Source organism: Protomyctophum parallelum, assembly GCF_964188405.1.
Source record: "Protomyctophum parallelum genome assembly, chromosome: 11".
NCBI lineage: Eukaryota > Metazoa > Chordata > Actinopteri > Myctophiformes > Myctophidae > Protomyctophum > Protomyctophum parallelum.
Window position 1 is genome coordinate 18201537 of NC_139707.1, and position 17140 is coordinate 18218676.

General features: G+C 43.2%; 1 protein-coding gene across 2 annotated transcripts in view; it reads left to right on the forward strand.

The window, feature by feature from the left end:
• Positions 1-17140, forward strand: part of LOC310867341 (FERM, ARHGEF and pleckstrin domain-containing protein 1) — a 65936-nt gene that overhangs the window by 41591 nt on the left and 7205 nt on the right. Inside the window, exons 6-21 of one of the 2 annotated variants that reach the window (XM_083777307.1) lie at positions 320-417; positions 895-1009; positions 2462-2609; positions 3086-3181; positions 3402-3565; positions 3891-3959; positions 4060-4135; positions 4367-4580; positions 9773-9960; positions 10678-10767; positions 12579-12712; positions 14020-14101; positions 14937-15174; positions 16115-16245; positions 16365-16433; positions 16908-16997. In XM_083777307.1, the coding sequence (XP_083633433.1) occupies positions 320-417; positions 895-1009; positions 2462-2609; positions 3086-3181; positions 3402-3565; positions 3891-3959; positions 4060-4135; positions 4367-4580; positions 9773-9960; positions 10678-10767; positions 12579-12712; positions 14020-14101; positions 14937-15174; positions 16115-16245; positions 16365-16433; positions 16908-16997 (2002 nt within the window). The remainder of the gene's footprint in view (positions 1-319; positions 418-894; positions 1010-2461; positions 2610-3085; positions 3182-3401; positions 3566-3890; positions 3960-4059; positions 4136-4366; positions 4581-9772; positions 9961-10677; positions 10768-12578; positions 12713-14019; positions 14102-14936; positions 15175-16114; positions 16246-16364; positions 16434-16907; positions 16998-17140) is intronic. The other variant, XM_083777308.1, reaches the window with a different exon arrangement.

A 17140-nucleotide genomic window follows, 5' to 3' on the forward strand; every position in this document is an offset into this window, starting at 1 on the left:
TTCTCTTTGACTGGGACTTGACAATTATCCTGTTTTGTCATTCACTGAGATGATGTAACCCCGGCCACTCCCTCTAGTATGAGTCCTGTGTTGTTATAAAGTATTCATAAAGCAAGTAGATGTCAAATAGATCATGATATCTTGGTTAATTAAACCTCAAATACCGTAACTCTTTGATGGTCCTACATGAATTATACAGTACATGGTGTTGATTAGCTCGGAGCTCATCTGAGAGGTTCATTTGATCTTGCTCTGAGAGAGTTGCCATTGTCTGTTTGATTGAATCCTATCGCCTTTGTATTTGTTTTCTTTTGTCCAGGTACCTGTTTGCCCTGCAGATAAAACAGGATATGGCCTGTGGACGACTAACCTGTAATGACACTAGTGCTGCGCTGTTGGTCTCTCATATTATCCAATGTAAGACTCTCTTTCCACTTCCAACCCAGGAGACCAGAGAATCAACAGAGCACATAACTGTGTCAGAAAATACATTGCTTTTCGTGCAGAGCCATCCCCAAACAGTGTCAACAGCATACTGCGTAGCATAGCAAATCAAAAATCCATGGGTTGCTATGGATACCTTTCAGTCGAATGTCTGCATGTAATCTGGCAGTGCAGGCTCAGAATAACCAAACATGGCAGCGCTTTGAAACACTGGGCCTTTTCTGAGATATCATACTTGAGTATGATTTATAAACTTTACCTTAATCTGGTTATTTACTGTAATTGGCTTGTAGTGTGCATGTACTGTTAAGTGATTAATTGTATTTATTTATTCATAAGAGAAAGCCTGTAATTCAACCTACACTATATAGTGGATAAGACACAGTGATAATAGATGGACTGTTTTATGATAATTACTAAATCTGTCTCCTCTTCACCTGTGCTGTTTAGCTGAGATTGGGGACTTTGAGGAGAGCCAGTGCAGGTCGCACCTTCTCAATAACAACTACATCCCAGATCAAATGGCCCTGATGGATAAGATCATGGAATTTCACTCAAAGAATATGTGAGTTGCTGATGCTAGTCTAGACAATTCTTAACCAATTAAACCTTATATGACTGGGGTATGTCTGCTCCTTCTTACCAGCTGCTTGAAAAGCATGCTGGTCTATTTTCTCTCGGGTTGGCTTCCACAACCAATTTCTCATTGGCTGCCTTATTGACGACCTATCAAGCTGTACAAGCTCACTAGGTTGTGATGCATTGTCAGGTCGTAGATCTATTTTTGCCAAATGAACATTACCATAAGGATGCTAATGTTCCTGGGGTTAAAGAAGCTGCTACTTGGAAGTCAATACCACTTTGTAACACTGCTGTAAAGGTGGTTAAAAGCCAGGGCTGAACGCTGGGATTATTCTCCTCACCCCTGAATAGAAAATAAAGTTGTTCCAGACCTCACTTCCCTGGGGAATGTTTTATAATGCAGGTGACACATTCAGGAAGCTAGCTACTGAATGAATTGGCTGTTTCTCAAAGTGCTTTATGGAATTCTTTATCGTATTTGGACAAGGCATAGCAAGTCCCTGTTTTACTGCCTTTGCCTGGGGGTGAATGTGGGGTTGTCTGCCACTTTATTAACAAAAGACTGCTCTTCTCCCCAAAAGGACTAGAATGCTCCTTCAGACCAACCAGCCAAATGTGTCACATAGCCTCTGCCAGAAGGGTTAACAGGTTAAGACCTCAGACTGTCTCTGAACCTATTCTCCTGCATCTAATGAGAACATTTGTTTAGGGGAATGTGTTCTTGAACCCATCTCCTTTCCCCAATCTTTCCTCAGCACTGACACCACTGAGTTGACACCACTGAGTTGCACCGAGTGCGCCTCAATAAAAAGCTTCCGTATCTTTTGCCACCATCCTCTCTCGAAGTGTACTGATTGACGCAGCGTAACTGCATTTTTGCCAAAATACGGCCGGCCCCTGTCTCACCCCCACGCTACTGTGGTGCCACGGATGAGATGGGAACACAGCTGGAAGCTGACACATGAAAGGAGCCACATTAGATGTGAATGCCCTGCAAATTTCTGACTATTTACTTTTTTAATTTTTAAGGCTTAACAGTTGATAACCGTAAACAGTGTTTTTGGCAGGGTGCCGTGCTGAGAGTTAAGTCTCAAATTAAGTACCAGTGCCACATACAGGAAACAGGAAGGCTTTGTGCTGATAAGAAATTGTAAAGTCAGTTAGTATGCAGCTTATTCCCCTCCTCCGTCTGTCTCGTATCAAATGAACATGGGAAGACCAGTTCTATTTGAACTCTGACCTCAATTAGTGAGATACACGAAAGGATTTCCACGTATCGTGATCTCAGTAATTTGTACTAAACTGCTGAAGGTATTATCCACGCTACAGTAAGAAACCAGTAGGGTATATTGAGTTACTGTGTACACTCTGCTCTTTACCAAAACTTTGTCAGATCAGTACAAATTAACCTGTAACTTTGTGTGTTTTTTTTTAGCGGTCAGACACCAGCAGAATCAGACTACCAGCTATTGGAGGTGGCGCGCCGGCTGGAGATGTATGGGATTCGCCTCCACCCTGCAAAGGACCGGGAGGGTACCAGGCTTAGCCTTGCAGTGGGACACACTGGAGTCCTGGTCATTCAGGTGATTAGCTGAAATGTGTACTTTTGGAGTCAGCTTCATTGACACATCACACGTTTGTGATGTGTGTAAAATAGTGGGTGAGATTTGGTGCGAAACTGTTAGAATATGGAAGAGAGAACAGTGAAGAAAGGAACACGGAACATAGAACAAGTCAAATTACAGGAAGGTACTGACGAATCGAATATACAAAGTCTGTGGTGCATAATTAAAAATGTGCAATGGATAGATGACACTAAGGAAAGCAGAAATGCTTCTTGTGAAGGTGAAAAAAGTATGATGGGTGGTTTGGTAACAATGACCGTATTCACATGGCCAATGGTCAGTTACAGTCGTACAGTATATGTATTTAGCTTTTAACATTTTACACTGTGGTAACACCTTATTGATGCTGTTTTCAATAGATGTCTTTGGTGGTAAAAGTCTGAATATTGTTGTCTATTTCAGCCCAAGTGAAAGTTTATTAATGATCTCAACAGGGACAAACGAAGATCAATGCCTTCAACTGGTCTAAAGTGCGTAAGCTAAGCTTCAAAAGGAAACGATTCCTTATCAAGCTCAGGCCAGATTTAAATGTAAGTCATGCTTCTTGACCTCTCTGTAAAACGCAAAACCTATTGTCCATTTTCACACAGCAGCCCGTACAATACTGTACATCATACTCGGAGTGGGGTATGATGTATGAGTAAATTTGCTGCTACAGTATGTTAATATACTCAATTGATGCTTGGACTTACAAATGTAAATATATCATTGGCAAGTAACATAACTATAAATGTGCCTACCTTGTACCAGAGTTCATATCAGGACACTCTAGAGTTCCTGATGGGCAGCAGGGACTGCTGTAAAGTCTTCTGGAAGATCTGTGTTGAATACCATGCCTTCTTCCGCCTCTTTGAAGAGCCCAAGCCCAAGCCCAAACCTGTGCTGTTTTCACGAGGCTCCTCGTTCAGATTCAGGTAGGCTGGTTAGACCTCTCTCTCTCTCTCTCTCTCTGGACAGTTAACCACATGAAACCTAGCATCCTTATTTTGGGCATGTCATAGTAGGCAAACATTCAAGCTCACAGCTCAACGAGTTGTGAGCTTGTAGACTTTCACTATTTGATGTACAATACGAAGGTTTTATGCGTTTAAGAAAGCTGGAAAGTTTGATGAAGTACCGGCACCACCACTGCCAGCCTGTGAATCTAATTTCTACCCGTTACATAACACACGTTATCTCCCCTAGCTCTTGACGATAGTTCACTTACCTTTGTCATCCCACTTGTGCTTGTCTCTGCAGCGGTCGCACACAGAAGCAGGTGATTGATTATGTAAAGGAATCAGAATTTAAAAAGATCCCATTTGAAAGGTAAAGGCTCTGTGCATTTTCAGTTTTTTGACACATGTAGTCTGCCCCTGCAGACCGTTTGGAGACTCTGAACGCTGACCTCTGTCAACCTGTCTCCTAGGAAACACAGTCGGATCCAATGCAACAGTCGTCTGTCACCGTTGCCTTCTCCACGCCGCCATGAAGTGCCAACAGAGGTTAGTGTCTCAATCATTCCTTCAGTACTCATAAACCATTACAAGCAAAGTGGTCCATAACAGGAGTAGCTGTGTCTGCTGGCCATCTGATTGTTTTCATTATATACAAAGCAACGGTTAATTAGGTCCGTTCATTCAAAATGTCAGTATTGATTTTTTGTTTATGACTGAATCAATCATGACATGATCATAAATGAAAAGTATTTCTCGTTTACTGCTCCTTCTCACCAGAGTGGAGCTCCAGGAGATATGGTTGACTCTCCGACTCGGCGCAACTGGAAGGAGTCGGTGTTGGTGAGTGCTGAAGACCCCTCAGCCCTGCGGACACGGGCCAGCCCTTCCAGCCAGAGAAACGGCCGTGAGGACAGACAGGGGCCCGGGGCCAGCCCGGGGACAGAAGAGGCCAGAGACTCCAGGCCGTCCCACGCAGAGCATCTGAGTACAGGTCCAGCCTCTTGGGCTGCTAAAGGCAGCAGCTCGTCAATCCCCTACATTGACTGCGGTGATATAGATAGTGTATATGATATGACATGGGGCCCAGCTAGCAGGTTTAACGCTAACCACAATTATGGCAAGCAGGACATGCCACGCCGTGGCTCTGGCACTGGGAGTGTCGACGGGGCTGTGCAGGCTCAGCACCCTCTAGGCAGGATGAGATGCAGGGAATCCCCATCCTCTCCTAAAGCCCAGCTCACCATGAGCAGTGAGCTGGATGTATCAGCCAAGCAGATGCGCTATGGCTATCAAAGCCCTCTCCACAACGCTGTGACGGAGCCCAGTGTCTACAGTGTACAGAGTGGACTGCTGCACAGTAGCAGGAGCAGTCCCCTTACAGTTCGACATGCGGCAGGTTCCAAGAGTGCCACCTCCAGCCCCGTCATAAGCACCTTCCACCGAGCAGGCTCCCTCAGTTACGCTGAGCAGAATGGCCTGAGCTCTGCCCCCCGCCGCGGCCTTGACACTTGGGCGCAGGGAACCCGTAGCGATGAGGGTCTCCCTCACAGCGGTAGCTACTCTCCCATTCTGAGCCGTTCTCCTCACTTACAAAAGCTCCATCAAATGCAGAACCGCTCTGACACAGACCCCTGTGTCCTGAGCCAGACATTGCCCGTGCTCGCACACGAGCCCCGGCCTGTCCTGTCCCGGGCCGAGCGTTTTGCCGCTCTAGAGCGCCGTATGTTGGCCAACGGCCTGACGGCACCCGGGCGGGCCAGGGCCAGCCCTCTGCAGAAGCGCTTAGGGCAGCACAGTGCAACACATGTGGGTGCCGTTCAGATGCACGACGGCTCCACTACCAGTGGTTCAGAGTCTAGCGAGTCCGAGATAGAGATAGAGGCCGCCAGGGGCAGCCCTGAGAGCGACACACTGATGCATGGTGGTGGTAACCCCATGGATGGAAAGCACTCTTCCCCAATACCCAGGAACAAGTACTCCTTTGGTAGCCTCCAGCTGGATGAGGAGGCAGAGGATGACAGTGGCCATGCCTTTAGTGATGAGGACGTGGTTCCGGTATTCAGTTGTTAGGCTTCATATCTGCTCCAGAGGAGAATATACTGTAGGGAGCTTGCCTCTGGGTACAAATGGGATATTGGAGGTGATGAGCAGTTCATAAAGGAATAGATTTTTTTTCCTGTCAGGGGACCAGGGAAACAAGTGGACCAATGTGTTGTGTGCTCTTCCTGTGCACTGCATAATAGAAGCACTGTCTAAATCTAAATCCAGTCTGTCTCCCATTGGGATGAGCTGACCTTTGTGAAATTGCATTGAAGAAGGGATGGATTGAGGGCCTTTTCATTCATCACATTGAGGGCTTATCTTTCACGTCCATATGTGTTGATTATTAACATATCTTTGTAAAAGGTTGTGTTTAAGTGCCAATTCCTATGATTTAAGATTGTACAGTCCCTTTATTTATTTTTTACTAAAGAGCGACAGTTCCCAATGCTCCTATATGAAAGATGATATTTTGGAAACTTAATTCTGGTGTTGCACTTTTTCTTATTCTTTGAGCAGAGTCAATTTTTTGGAATATATCTTATCAATGCAGGGTCCAGTTCCTCCGTCAGATGCCTTTATTATTTCCTTCTATAGAAAGAATGCATATCAATATTATTTTTTAACTGACAATAGTAGATGAATGTTCTATTGTTTATTGGGTAGGTCGATTAATGTGGAAATATTTTATAGTTGAAACCCGTTGACCTTTCTGGTGGACATGCTGAATGGAGATGAGGATAGTCAGTCTCATGTGATCTGGATTGTATACGTATGTATATAATGTGGACAGAACTCTTGTAGATATTTATGGAAGTAATCATATCTCTTTGTATTGTTAATACTGTATACTGTAGTCTCCTATGCTGGTCTCGTCAGTGATAGTTAGTTTGTAGATCAGATTGGCTTCAAGTCCCACCCTGAGCGCCTAATCGGTTTTCCATAGTCTTTGTTTACAATTACTTCTCTCCTTTATCAATTGGTAAAGGATCGCTAGTTTTCCTATCATTTTTGTGAAAGTAATAGGGAAAGGACATCTCACATTATCTCACATTGTTGATGTATATCGTCTCATAGGATATGAGACAACTGTGGTCTGTTCAAGCTGAATTGAAGTGTGATTCTAATTTAGTGAAACATCTGTTGTAGTGGTAGCTTGGTCATGCCACATCAGATTAAGGCTCTTAAGCTCACTGGTGATGGCCTGCTCTACACTTGACCTGTGTTAGCATGTCTCGGGCAAACATTCTTTTGGTTTTGGACTCAACAAATCTAAGTAGCCTTCCTATAAGGGGTGTAAACACAACTCACTGGCTTGCCCTTTCCCAGACACTGCAAAGTTTGCAATTATTTTAACAAAATGGCACTGCACTTTTTATTTCTGCTCTGTGGCACACCAATCTTATTTTTTGCTTCATTTTTGTCATGTTTCTTTGTTTTGCATTACATTGTGTTGTTTGAGCAAGCAATTTGCTTTATATCACAATTCTGTTCTGTTCACCTTTCTTTTTCTGATGTATGCAATTCTGTCAGCATGAAAAGTGTCTTATCCTTTCTCTGTTTTCCCTCTCTGACAGCATGTAAACCACCTGTACCTGTACTGCTGTTCTGTCATTTACTACTGTATGTATGTAAGAAGGAGAAAGAGACTACCAGTAACTGGGTTCCCCCTTACTGCACTTATCCAGTAACCAGGTACAGTACAGAGCAGACAGAGGACAGTGGCCAGACTGGAAATGAGAGAATGCGTCAGGTTAAGGTTTACAGGGACTTGGGAATAGCCTGGAAAATAGGGGCAGGATTCAGTATGTACAGTACTTCATGTGTGTGTAATGTAGGTGTGAAAGGCAGTTTAAGGGCAGCACCTGAAAGCTCCAAGTCTCTTGGCTCATCCATCACTGTCAAGTGCTTTACTGCTTCTATGGCCCTCCCAGACACTTTCAGCAATGAGTGAGATTTTGTGGAGTATGAAAATATTAGATTTTTCATGGCCCATTGAATGAATTCACAGATGAGTTTGAAAGCTAAGAGAGATGATGTTAATACAGTGTTACTGGATCACTGCAGTGTGAGAGAACCCTCACTGGTACACAATGCTCTCTTGTAGATCTGGAGTGTCAGACTGCTACACATTCTCTTGAAAATGCAGAGTATCATAACGACATTACAGTATACATTTTGGAGCAGATGGAAAGTGTCAAGCCAGGCATTTGTTCGCTAAACCTGATTAACTCTAGATAACTTAATCTAACAGTGCTGATGTGGCAACTGAAACTCACAGGTCTAGAGATGAGGCTTGTGTGTGTTTGCAACCATTGCTGTCATATAAGCCTGATTTTTACGTAGTTGTGCGACACCACACCACGTGCAACAAAGTATAATCAAGCCTTAAGAGTTTTGATTCCACCGCATGTTTCTCTAACGCAGGACGGCTGTGGCTCACCTGCCCTGGTTGTGTGTTCAATCAATCCGTTGACTTCAAGTCACAGTAATGACATAATTTCATTTTAATGACAAATAATGTAAGCCAACATCTTAGTCAATAGAGAATATTACTATTTGATGTTTATCATAAAAATATAACGAACATGAACATGTTACAATTATAAATGGCAGTTTAATTAAAACTGTTTTGTAATTATTGGGAACCTCTGTGTTCCTCATGTCCAAATGGCTGTCTTAGTAAAGTAACTGAAATTTATGTCACAAGGCTGCATTGATAAATGCATGAGGCAGACCTTCAAGGTACTTAATATTAGACAAGGCCTAGAATTGTATTCATTAATTCAGAAAAGCTTTTCTTACTGCCCTTGTTCCCGCACCACCCCCTCTCTCCCCGTCTCTCTCGTCCACTCACAATGTCCCTCTTAACAAATGATGTGGTTGTGGTACATTTTATATCCTCCCCTCTTAATGGAAAATTTGATTCATTTTAACATTGTATGAAGCTGTGTCATGCTAGTGTCAATAAAAGTTGACCTTTATCCAGCGGAATTGCTGAATCGTCATTTTGAGACGCCAACGTCATTGTCACAGTACAGTACTGGGCTTTCTCTGTTAGCCTCCCCTCTGCCTATTGTTGTAGGCTAGATGTTGTAGTGTAGTTGTGTTGCTAAATGTCTGTAGTCTGTTAAATTCAGTCATGTCTGTCTTGTGAATCTGCTTGTATTGTTGCTATTGTGGGTTCCCCTCCCTTCCTCTGTAATGTGTAGAGCAGAACTTAACCACAGTTGTGTTCGTTTATTAAGCAAAGAGCTAACCTTCTAGCTGTTTTCGTTTCTTTGAGCAAAGAAAGCCTAACTGGAGTTGTGCGGTTGTGTTGAGGAAACGCCATCCCAGAGGTGGTGCTGGTGTGTTTAATCACTCTTCTGTTCATGCCCACCTGTCAGAGGACAACCCAGACAGTGGTGGAAAATATGCTCAGTCAACATAGTGAGTAAAGCCTAATTTATATTTTGTTGTACGACTGCGTACACTTGCCGGGCATACAATAACAGATTTTCAACCAAAAGATTGTTGGGATTTTTATGTTGAAAATCTGGCAAGTGACACCATCGTACGACAAAGCATAAATTTGCCATAAGTAGGTTTAGTGACCGTAGTGTAGATGGCATAGGCCAAACCATTTCTCTTGATTGTTGTAGGCTACTGATCCAATCAGTAGCAGAGTATGTACCTCGGCTGGCCTCGTGTTGAAAGCCCAGCAGTGGTGGGGGAAGCCGAGCATCAGGGCTGTCTGGACTGTGGACTGAGTCATGATGATGACTGAATGTCACCAGCCAGAGGAAAATCCTCATTGCTCTAGTCTTGTGTGGCTCACATACACTGTGTAGACCTGGGCCAAATTGTACTTTAAAATATGGCTTGTTTTAACTCACCCTGGTGTCACTGAATAGGGTTTGCCACTTAGGACAATATACACTTTTCTGTGATAGTATAGTAGCGCACCTCATACTGTCTGTAGTGCTCTAATGTGGCAAACCCCACTTCATTGTCCAATTATCTAGTACTCCAAACAGGTTAAAATGATTTGCTGTTTTTCCCAGGTCTGCTAGACTTGTGTGTTTGCTGTTATTTGCAAAACTCTAACTTGGCTCTTCCCTTCCTCCCCCATCTCTGCGATTCCTGCCTGAACCTGTACAGCTGTGGTGGCTAACAGTCCGCACCTGTCCGCCTCCTCTGGCCATTCCCAGGGAATGGTCAATGGTCAGAAGTCCCTGGATCTGTGTGGTCACAGTCCAGACGGTCGACAGCCCTCGCCCCTCACCAGCCCCCTGCTCAACGATGCCTGCAGCGTTCGCACCGATGATGAAGATGAGGTTCGGAGGAAGGTTTGTGGTCCCTCTTAACCACTTTCAACCTGGCATCCCTATTTTGGGCATGTTATCATAGGTGAAAATTGAAATAAATGCAGTTTTTAAAAAATAGTGAAAATAGCAGATTGACAGTAGAAGCTCAGGTTACAGATCAGGTATTTTCGTACAACAAAGTATAAAAGTATAAAAGAAACTCAATTCTTTAAAGATACTTGGTTATATTACAAGTAAGACGCGCAAACGTGGGAAGCGAACGCAGCTCATAAATTGCAATAACAACAATTAGACTAAATTACGTACTTTCTTTTTAGTTAGTAATTTTTTTAAGTTTTCTACTGTGTGTGTGTGTGTGTGTGTGTGTGTTACAGCTGCGCCCTCTGGCGGCGGCGGGTGGTGTCACAGCGGGACAGACAGACACAGACAGACAGACACACAGACATGATATGCAGGGTCTCATAGTTAGTATAGTTAGTTCGCAATAACGTGTCATATTTTAATGCCTGTACTTAAAAAACACTACTATCTCATGCTTAAAATAGCGCAGGACCTAGATTACCTGTCCTAAATAACTACCCACTGGGGCGTAGGCTATGTACTGTCTACCAAATCGAAGAAATGGGTTATGTGTCAGGAAATACAAATGATGGGATGGGAGAAAGGGGACATGAAGCACTCATTTGCAGGCAAATGGTCCAGTTTGTCTCTCATTGTCTTTTGGTGTGCTTCCTGCAGAGGTTCCCAACCGACCGGGCCTACTTCATAGCCAAGGAGCTGCTGACCACGGAACGGACCTATTTGAAGGACCTGGAGGTGGTAACAGTGGTAAGATAAGACCATAGATACACCGTATTATCTGTGGCTGAATGACTGATTTTCAGTGGTGACAGAGTACAAATTGGGCTTAAGGCAGGGGCCCCCTCTCTGTCAAAACACTGCTCTCTTGTTTGTTTTCTCCTCTCCTCTGGGGAGAAAACATCGATTATTCTGGTTAGCTGCCCAACCCGCAAAACATACAGTGGGAACTAGGCGATACAGGGATTTTACGGTAGCTGTGATTCTTTTTTTCCTCCTTTTTTCCACCAGAGCAGTGGTCCAAAAAGCATTTATCCGTTGGTCTCACTCAAGGCTTTGAATAATAAATCGTGTGTGTGTGTGTGTGTGTGTGTGTACTGGTGTCCTTTCTCACTGGAGTTGACTTCCTTCTTCAGACTAGATTCTTTAGGTTTCACAGGGTTGTTATAGTGTATATACACACGCACGCCACATGCACACACACACACACACACACACACACACACACACACACACACACACACACACACACACACACACACACACACACACACACACACACACTCACTCACTCACTCACTCACTCACTCATCATAATATATGGCCACATTTTTATTTGGTCTGATCTTAGGGGAAGATCCAATGACAGCAGGATATTAAACAGGAGGGGCTACTCATCTCCTCTGCAAACAGGGGGATGTTCTTAATAGGCTGTGTGTGAGAGAGAGACGGGCAGACAGACAGACAGACAGACAAAGTGCTGTGGTTCTTCTCCACAGAGAGCCCATTTCTGTCTTTTTAAGGGCTACAGCTTTATCCTCCTGATGTTCAGAGAAGGCCCTCCACACATCTCATAAATATTTGGGTTGGCTCCTCTCCCCATCCTTTTTCGGCTTGTGTGTGTGTGTGTGTGTGCGCACGTGCGCATGTGTGTGTTTATGCACGTGTGTATGCGCGCACCATTCGTTCTAGCTCTCTCTCCTGCTATTCTTGCTCCCCAGCTCTGTCTCTTTCTCCATTCTCTATATCTGTCTTTCTCCGTCTCTCGCCCACAGACTGGTGCTGCTGTTAGGGTGAAGTCATCTGAAGAACAGCTGTTGCCCTCTGGTTCTCTTCCCAAGCCTCTCTTACAATGCTCTGTTTCCTCTGAGCTTCCCCGGCCCGTTCCCACCTCACACTAGCTAAATAAAGCCTTTTCTCCCAAACATGCGGCACACAATGTTTCTCGTTAGCCTTAATCTGATGGGCTTGTTCTTAATGAGGTGGTCCCTGGGGCTGCCGTTGAGAATGATGGGCTATCGATTACTCTGTTCATCCCTCGCAGTTAAAGGATTTAAAGGGAGGTCATGAGGTGTGACTGCTAAACAAAAGAAACACACACAGGTCGTCCATACAAAACAAAAAACTAATTGTTTTCCATTTCCCCCCCAATTATTATTTTATATACAGTATATATATATTTTGTATTTTGTCAAAAATGTCTAACATTTAAAAAGCTGATCTACAAGCTCACAACTGAACTTGTAGATCGGCTAAAATCTGTGGTTTTGCTGTGCTCTTTCTTGGAAGGTTTTAGTAATGTTTGATGAGTTGTAGCTTCATTGGATGTAATTAATAGATAAACCCGCAGTTGCTGCATTGAAAATGTATATAAGATAAGATTTGCAAAACTCTTTGACAAAATGTTTACTTAAATCGAATTATTGCTGTAAATTCACTGTGTGTGTGTGTGTGTGTGTGTGCGTGTGTGTGTGTGTGTGTGTGTGTGTGTGTGTGTGTGTGTGTGTGTGTGTGTGTGTGTGTGTGTGTGTGTGTGTGTGTGTGTGTGTATGTGGTTTCAGTCTTTTCAGGGTGCTGTAGGTAAGGAAGAGGCTATTCCTGAGTCTCTGAAAAGTGCCATCTTCTCCAACTTTGAGCCTCTGCACAAGTTCCACACAAGCTTCCTCAGGGAGGTGGAGCAGAGACTGGCTCAATGGTGAGAAACCAAACCGTGTGGAGCTTTGTCAATGTACACATAAACTCGGACACATTGTTATGGGTCCCTTTATTGTTTGTTTCCTACATTTAGTTGAATTAATATTTCAAAAGAGAATATTCCCCAAAAAGCAAAGAAACCAATTAAGTTCAATGTTTCTTTCCAATAATTTCAGGACAATCTAAGAAATTCCATATATCAGAAAACAAATGTTTAAGAAGTAGTGAAAATAGCCGATCTACAAGCTACAAGCGTTGTGAGCTTGTAGATCTGCCGCTTAGGTCTCAGGCAAAAGTCTAACCTCTCTTTTAGGTCACAAGCTAAAAAGTTTGGGAACCACTGCCCTAAAACCATCACTTACAGACTTACCGCCGCAGGGCTGACTGACAACGTGGACAGTTGGCTTGCTGTTCGGATCTCTTCGGAACGATTGATCATAATTTCTGACCCTTATTTAATGAGCATTATTGGCGTACAGTCTCTGAGGGCTCGCCAGAACAACCCCCCCTCCCCTTAAAAGACCTGAGGTGCTGGCGTCTCCATGGCAACCGCTGTGCCGCATCAAGGCTTGCCTTTTCTTGCCTGTGGGCTTCTACTGTCTGATCCTCTTAATGATGTCGATGTATCACATAGACACACACACACACACACACACATCCGCAGACTGTGACACATAAGGCCTGACAGGCTGTCAGGGGTTAAGGATATGGCCTTTAGCCACAGACATATTTTTTATTTCAATTCCTAATGTGACTATGTCAATGTGAGACCTCTGGAATCAGAATGAAAGTGACTAAAGTTGAGCCTCTTTGAAAGTGACTAAAGTTGAGCCTCTGGTGTTGACAAGGACCACAGTCAAATGAGTAGAGCATGTACAGTATTACTACATTTAACTCCATAGCTACTTTGCATAATTAAAATATCTTCTAGCCTTCTTGTTGACCAGAAGTAGAGCAGAGCTACTTAATAAAAAGGTTATGTTTATTTATTTAGTTTTTTTATCCAGTGTTTAATTTCTTTCACTAGGCTATGTGGTCTGAAAATTACAGACATTTTGCATGAAATCCACTGAGGCAGGCCATTTACATTTGCATGTGGATGGATTACATTTTGCTCAAGGGAGACACCTGCTGGTGATGCTGGTCAATTAAGTTCAAACTTGATTGGAATTAATCTTGAGTGAACACTGATGCTTTCTTGAGCAATCAATAGGCTTTATGCACTGTTCTTTTCTGTAGGAGTTTACAGAGGCCAGTAGCTCTATAACATTTCAAGCATGAGAAGTGCTGATGCATTCTCTTCTTCAGGGAAGGGCGTTCCAATGCTCACATCAAAGGAGACTATCAGCGAATTGGTGATGTCATGTTGAAGAACCTCCAAGCCCTAAAGGTAAAAAGCTAACCATCATTATATTTAAAGCTCACAAATGCTTCAATATTGTAATGGAATGGGCATACCATATAATGTCAATGTTGTTGGTTTGATTCCGGTTCAGAGAAAATATTTGTTCTGTATTAGACAAGTGGTTCTCAAACTTTCTTCATTCAAATTAGTTTTTAACTAAGTACCCCACTTCAGCAGCACATAACATTATTCCTGATACTGACTGTGACACATTTGTGATGTCCTGTCTTCAATTATCTATTTTATGTTATTTGTTGGCCTTTTAATGTTAGAAACTCACTTAGGCCAGTTCTAAAAATGATGACTGAGCTGGCAACTAGTTTTATATTACCGGTTTGCAATTACAATTGCTTGTATTGAAAATATATATGCTATAACGATTTTTAACTGATTTCATGAACTTGGGATACATTTTTCATGGTCAATATCGCATCAAAACGAAAAAGAACATTTGAAACTTTCTTAATACCCCCTAGGGGTACTACTAGTGTCCAATTTAACCCATTCTGACCGGGCACCCATTTTGGTGTTGGCATCATGTCGTGCTTTAGCTATTTAAAAATAGCAGATCTACAAGCTCATATCGCGCCACCGAGTGGCGCGATACGAGCTTGTAGGTCTGCTATTTTTGAAAAATCGAAGAGCGACTGACATTTTTAGAATCTGATCTCAGGTCAGAATGGGTTAATCAGACCAGTGTGTGTCCAGTGGAAACCTTCGTATGAATCTGATCTCAGGTCAGAATGGGTTAACAAAACTAGCCACCTAGAACTGTAATGCTGATTGCTGACCGTGTTAGTATTCATTCTGTCCACCGTAGCCCCTGACGGCAAACCTCCAGAAGCAGTCGGAGGCCCTGGTGGAGCTGGAGAAGGTGTGCCGGGGCTCTCGCAGGCTGGAGGGCCTATGCAGGGACTTTGAGCTGCAGAAGGTGTGCTACATCCCCCTCAATGTCTTCATGCTACGGCCGCTGCACCGTCTCATGCATTACAAGCAGATTTTGGAGCGCCTGTGCAAACACTACCCATCAACTCATGTGGACTTCAGGGACTGCAGAGGTACTCGCTGACTGTACTGTTTCTATTATATTTTGAGTTGACACCACGTATGGTTTCTCATGCCAATACAGCTCATTTGAATTGAATTGACTGTACTGTACCGTACCTTCATGTTCAAACAGGCATATCTCATTGCGACTTGATAAGCGAATGATTAGCTGGGGCCACATATCACATGGTCTCCGATGCATGACTGCGAATCATGACCTGCGCTGTAGACGCTATCATTTGTTTTGGGAGGAAGTTGCAGGATTTTGGCGGAAGTACCGCTCAAGGAAATTACGTTGATGCTTCACAAATCAGTTTACATTATCCGTGAATGAAATGAGTGTTGTGATTGGTCGGAATTATATTGTATCCGGGGGAAATACATCTGACGGATGTTCCAGACCGACACTTCCGCAGATAGCGTCTCTGCCTTAGGTTGTGACCAGGCTTTTCTCTTTGCAGATGAATAAGCCTGGGACCGAGGCTAGACTGCGAGTCCCTGGTTCAGTTTCCAGCCAGACCATTTGCTGCATGTCACTCCCCTACTCTATCTGTTTCCTGTCTGTCTACACACTGTATACGTATCAAATGAAGGCTCAAGGAAAAAACTAAACTAAAAACATGCCTATCTCCAGTACAACATCACACCATGTCGCCTTTTCTCTGACTGAACGCTTCTCTTGCTAGCTGCTTTTCCCCTGGCTGGGCTCTTTTATTTCTAATGGCCTTTTCTCCAGCTGGTCTCTTTTAATTCAGTAGCCTTTCACCAGCTTTTCTCTTTTATTTCTAATGTCATTTTCTCCAGCTGGTCTCTTTTAATTCAGTAGCCTTTCACCAGCTTTTCTCTTTTATTTCTAATGTCATTTTCTCCAGCTGGTCTCTTTTAATTCAGTAGCCTTTCACCAGCTTTTCTCTTTTATTTCTAATGGCCTTTTCTCCGGTTGGTCTCTAGCTGCTCTGGCAGATGTGTCTGAGGTGGTGGAACAGCTTCAGGAAAGCATGATCAAGATGGAGAACTTCCAGAAGCTACTGGAGCTTAAGAAAGATTTGATTGGCATTGAAAATCTTGTCATTCCTGGGCGGGTGAGTTCAAGGACCGAGCATCTGCCTTCATTCATTGTCCTCAATATTTCATTTTTACGAGGTTAACTTTGTCCTGTTTTATTCATTAATGTCTTTGTCCTCCCCTTTCTGTTATTAAGGAGTTCATCAGGTTGGGCTGTCTCAGCAAGCTGTCTGGAAAAGGCCTCCAACAACGAATGTTTTTTCTGGTAACAACTGCCTCTGAGTAATAAATTGTTCAATTAAATGTCATTGGAAAAATATATTCAAATACATATGATGTGACACATTTACAAGTATGCTTCACTTACATACTGTAGCCTCAGGAAGATAACTTCTGGTGGTTTATATATAGATATGAACTTTTCTCCTGCCTGGTCATTTACAGCTACAGTATGGTGTCGGTAGAAATATAATTTAGTCAAACAAGACATTCATCATTTGGAAACCTCAGGGTCTAAAAGATTGGAAATGTATGCCATTAGCTATGTAATCTTTATTTTGTACAGAGCCATCTTACATTGTTCTTGAGGTCTGTGCAGATCAGATAGCATTTCTGGTGTGGGCTATCTTATTCATAAATGCATGGTGGTAACAGTCATTACATTTGTATCTAAGATGAATAAAGGGTAAGTGAATTTAGACCACTACTTTAGAATTTCTCTCTTGTTCTCTGTTAACAGTTCAATGACGTCATTTTGTACACAAGTAGAGGGATGACGGCCACCAATCAGTTCAAAGTGCACGGACAGCTGCCACTCCATGGCATGACAGTAAGTGTTGTCCTGCACTGTCACCCATATAGAAGTGCATAGTGTGCATACCAATGTCACCAGCCTGTAATAACTTAGCTTTGTAACACTGCATGCTCTGTCTAGACTTGGGCGATGTTACTTGAAATATTCATAGGTGAATC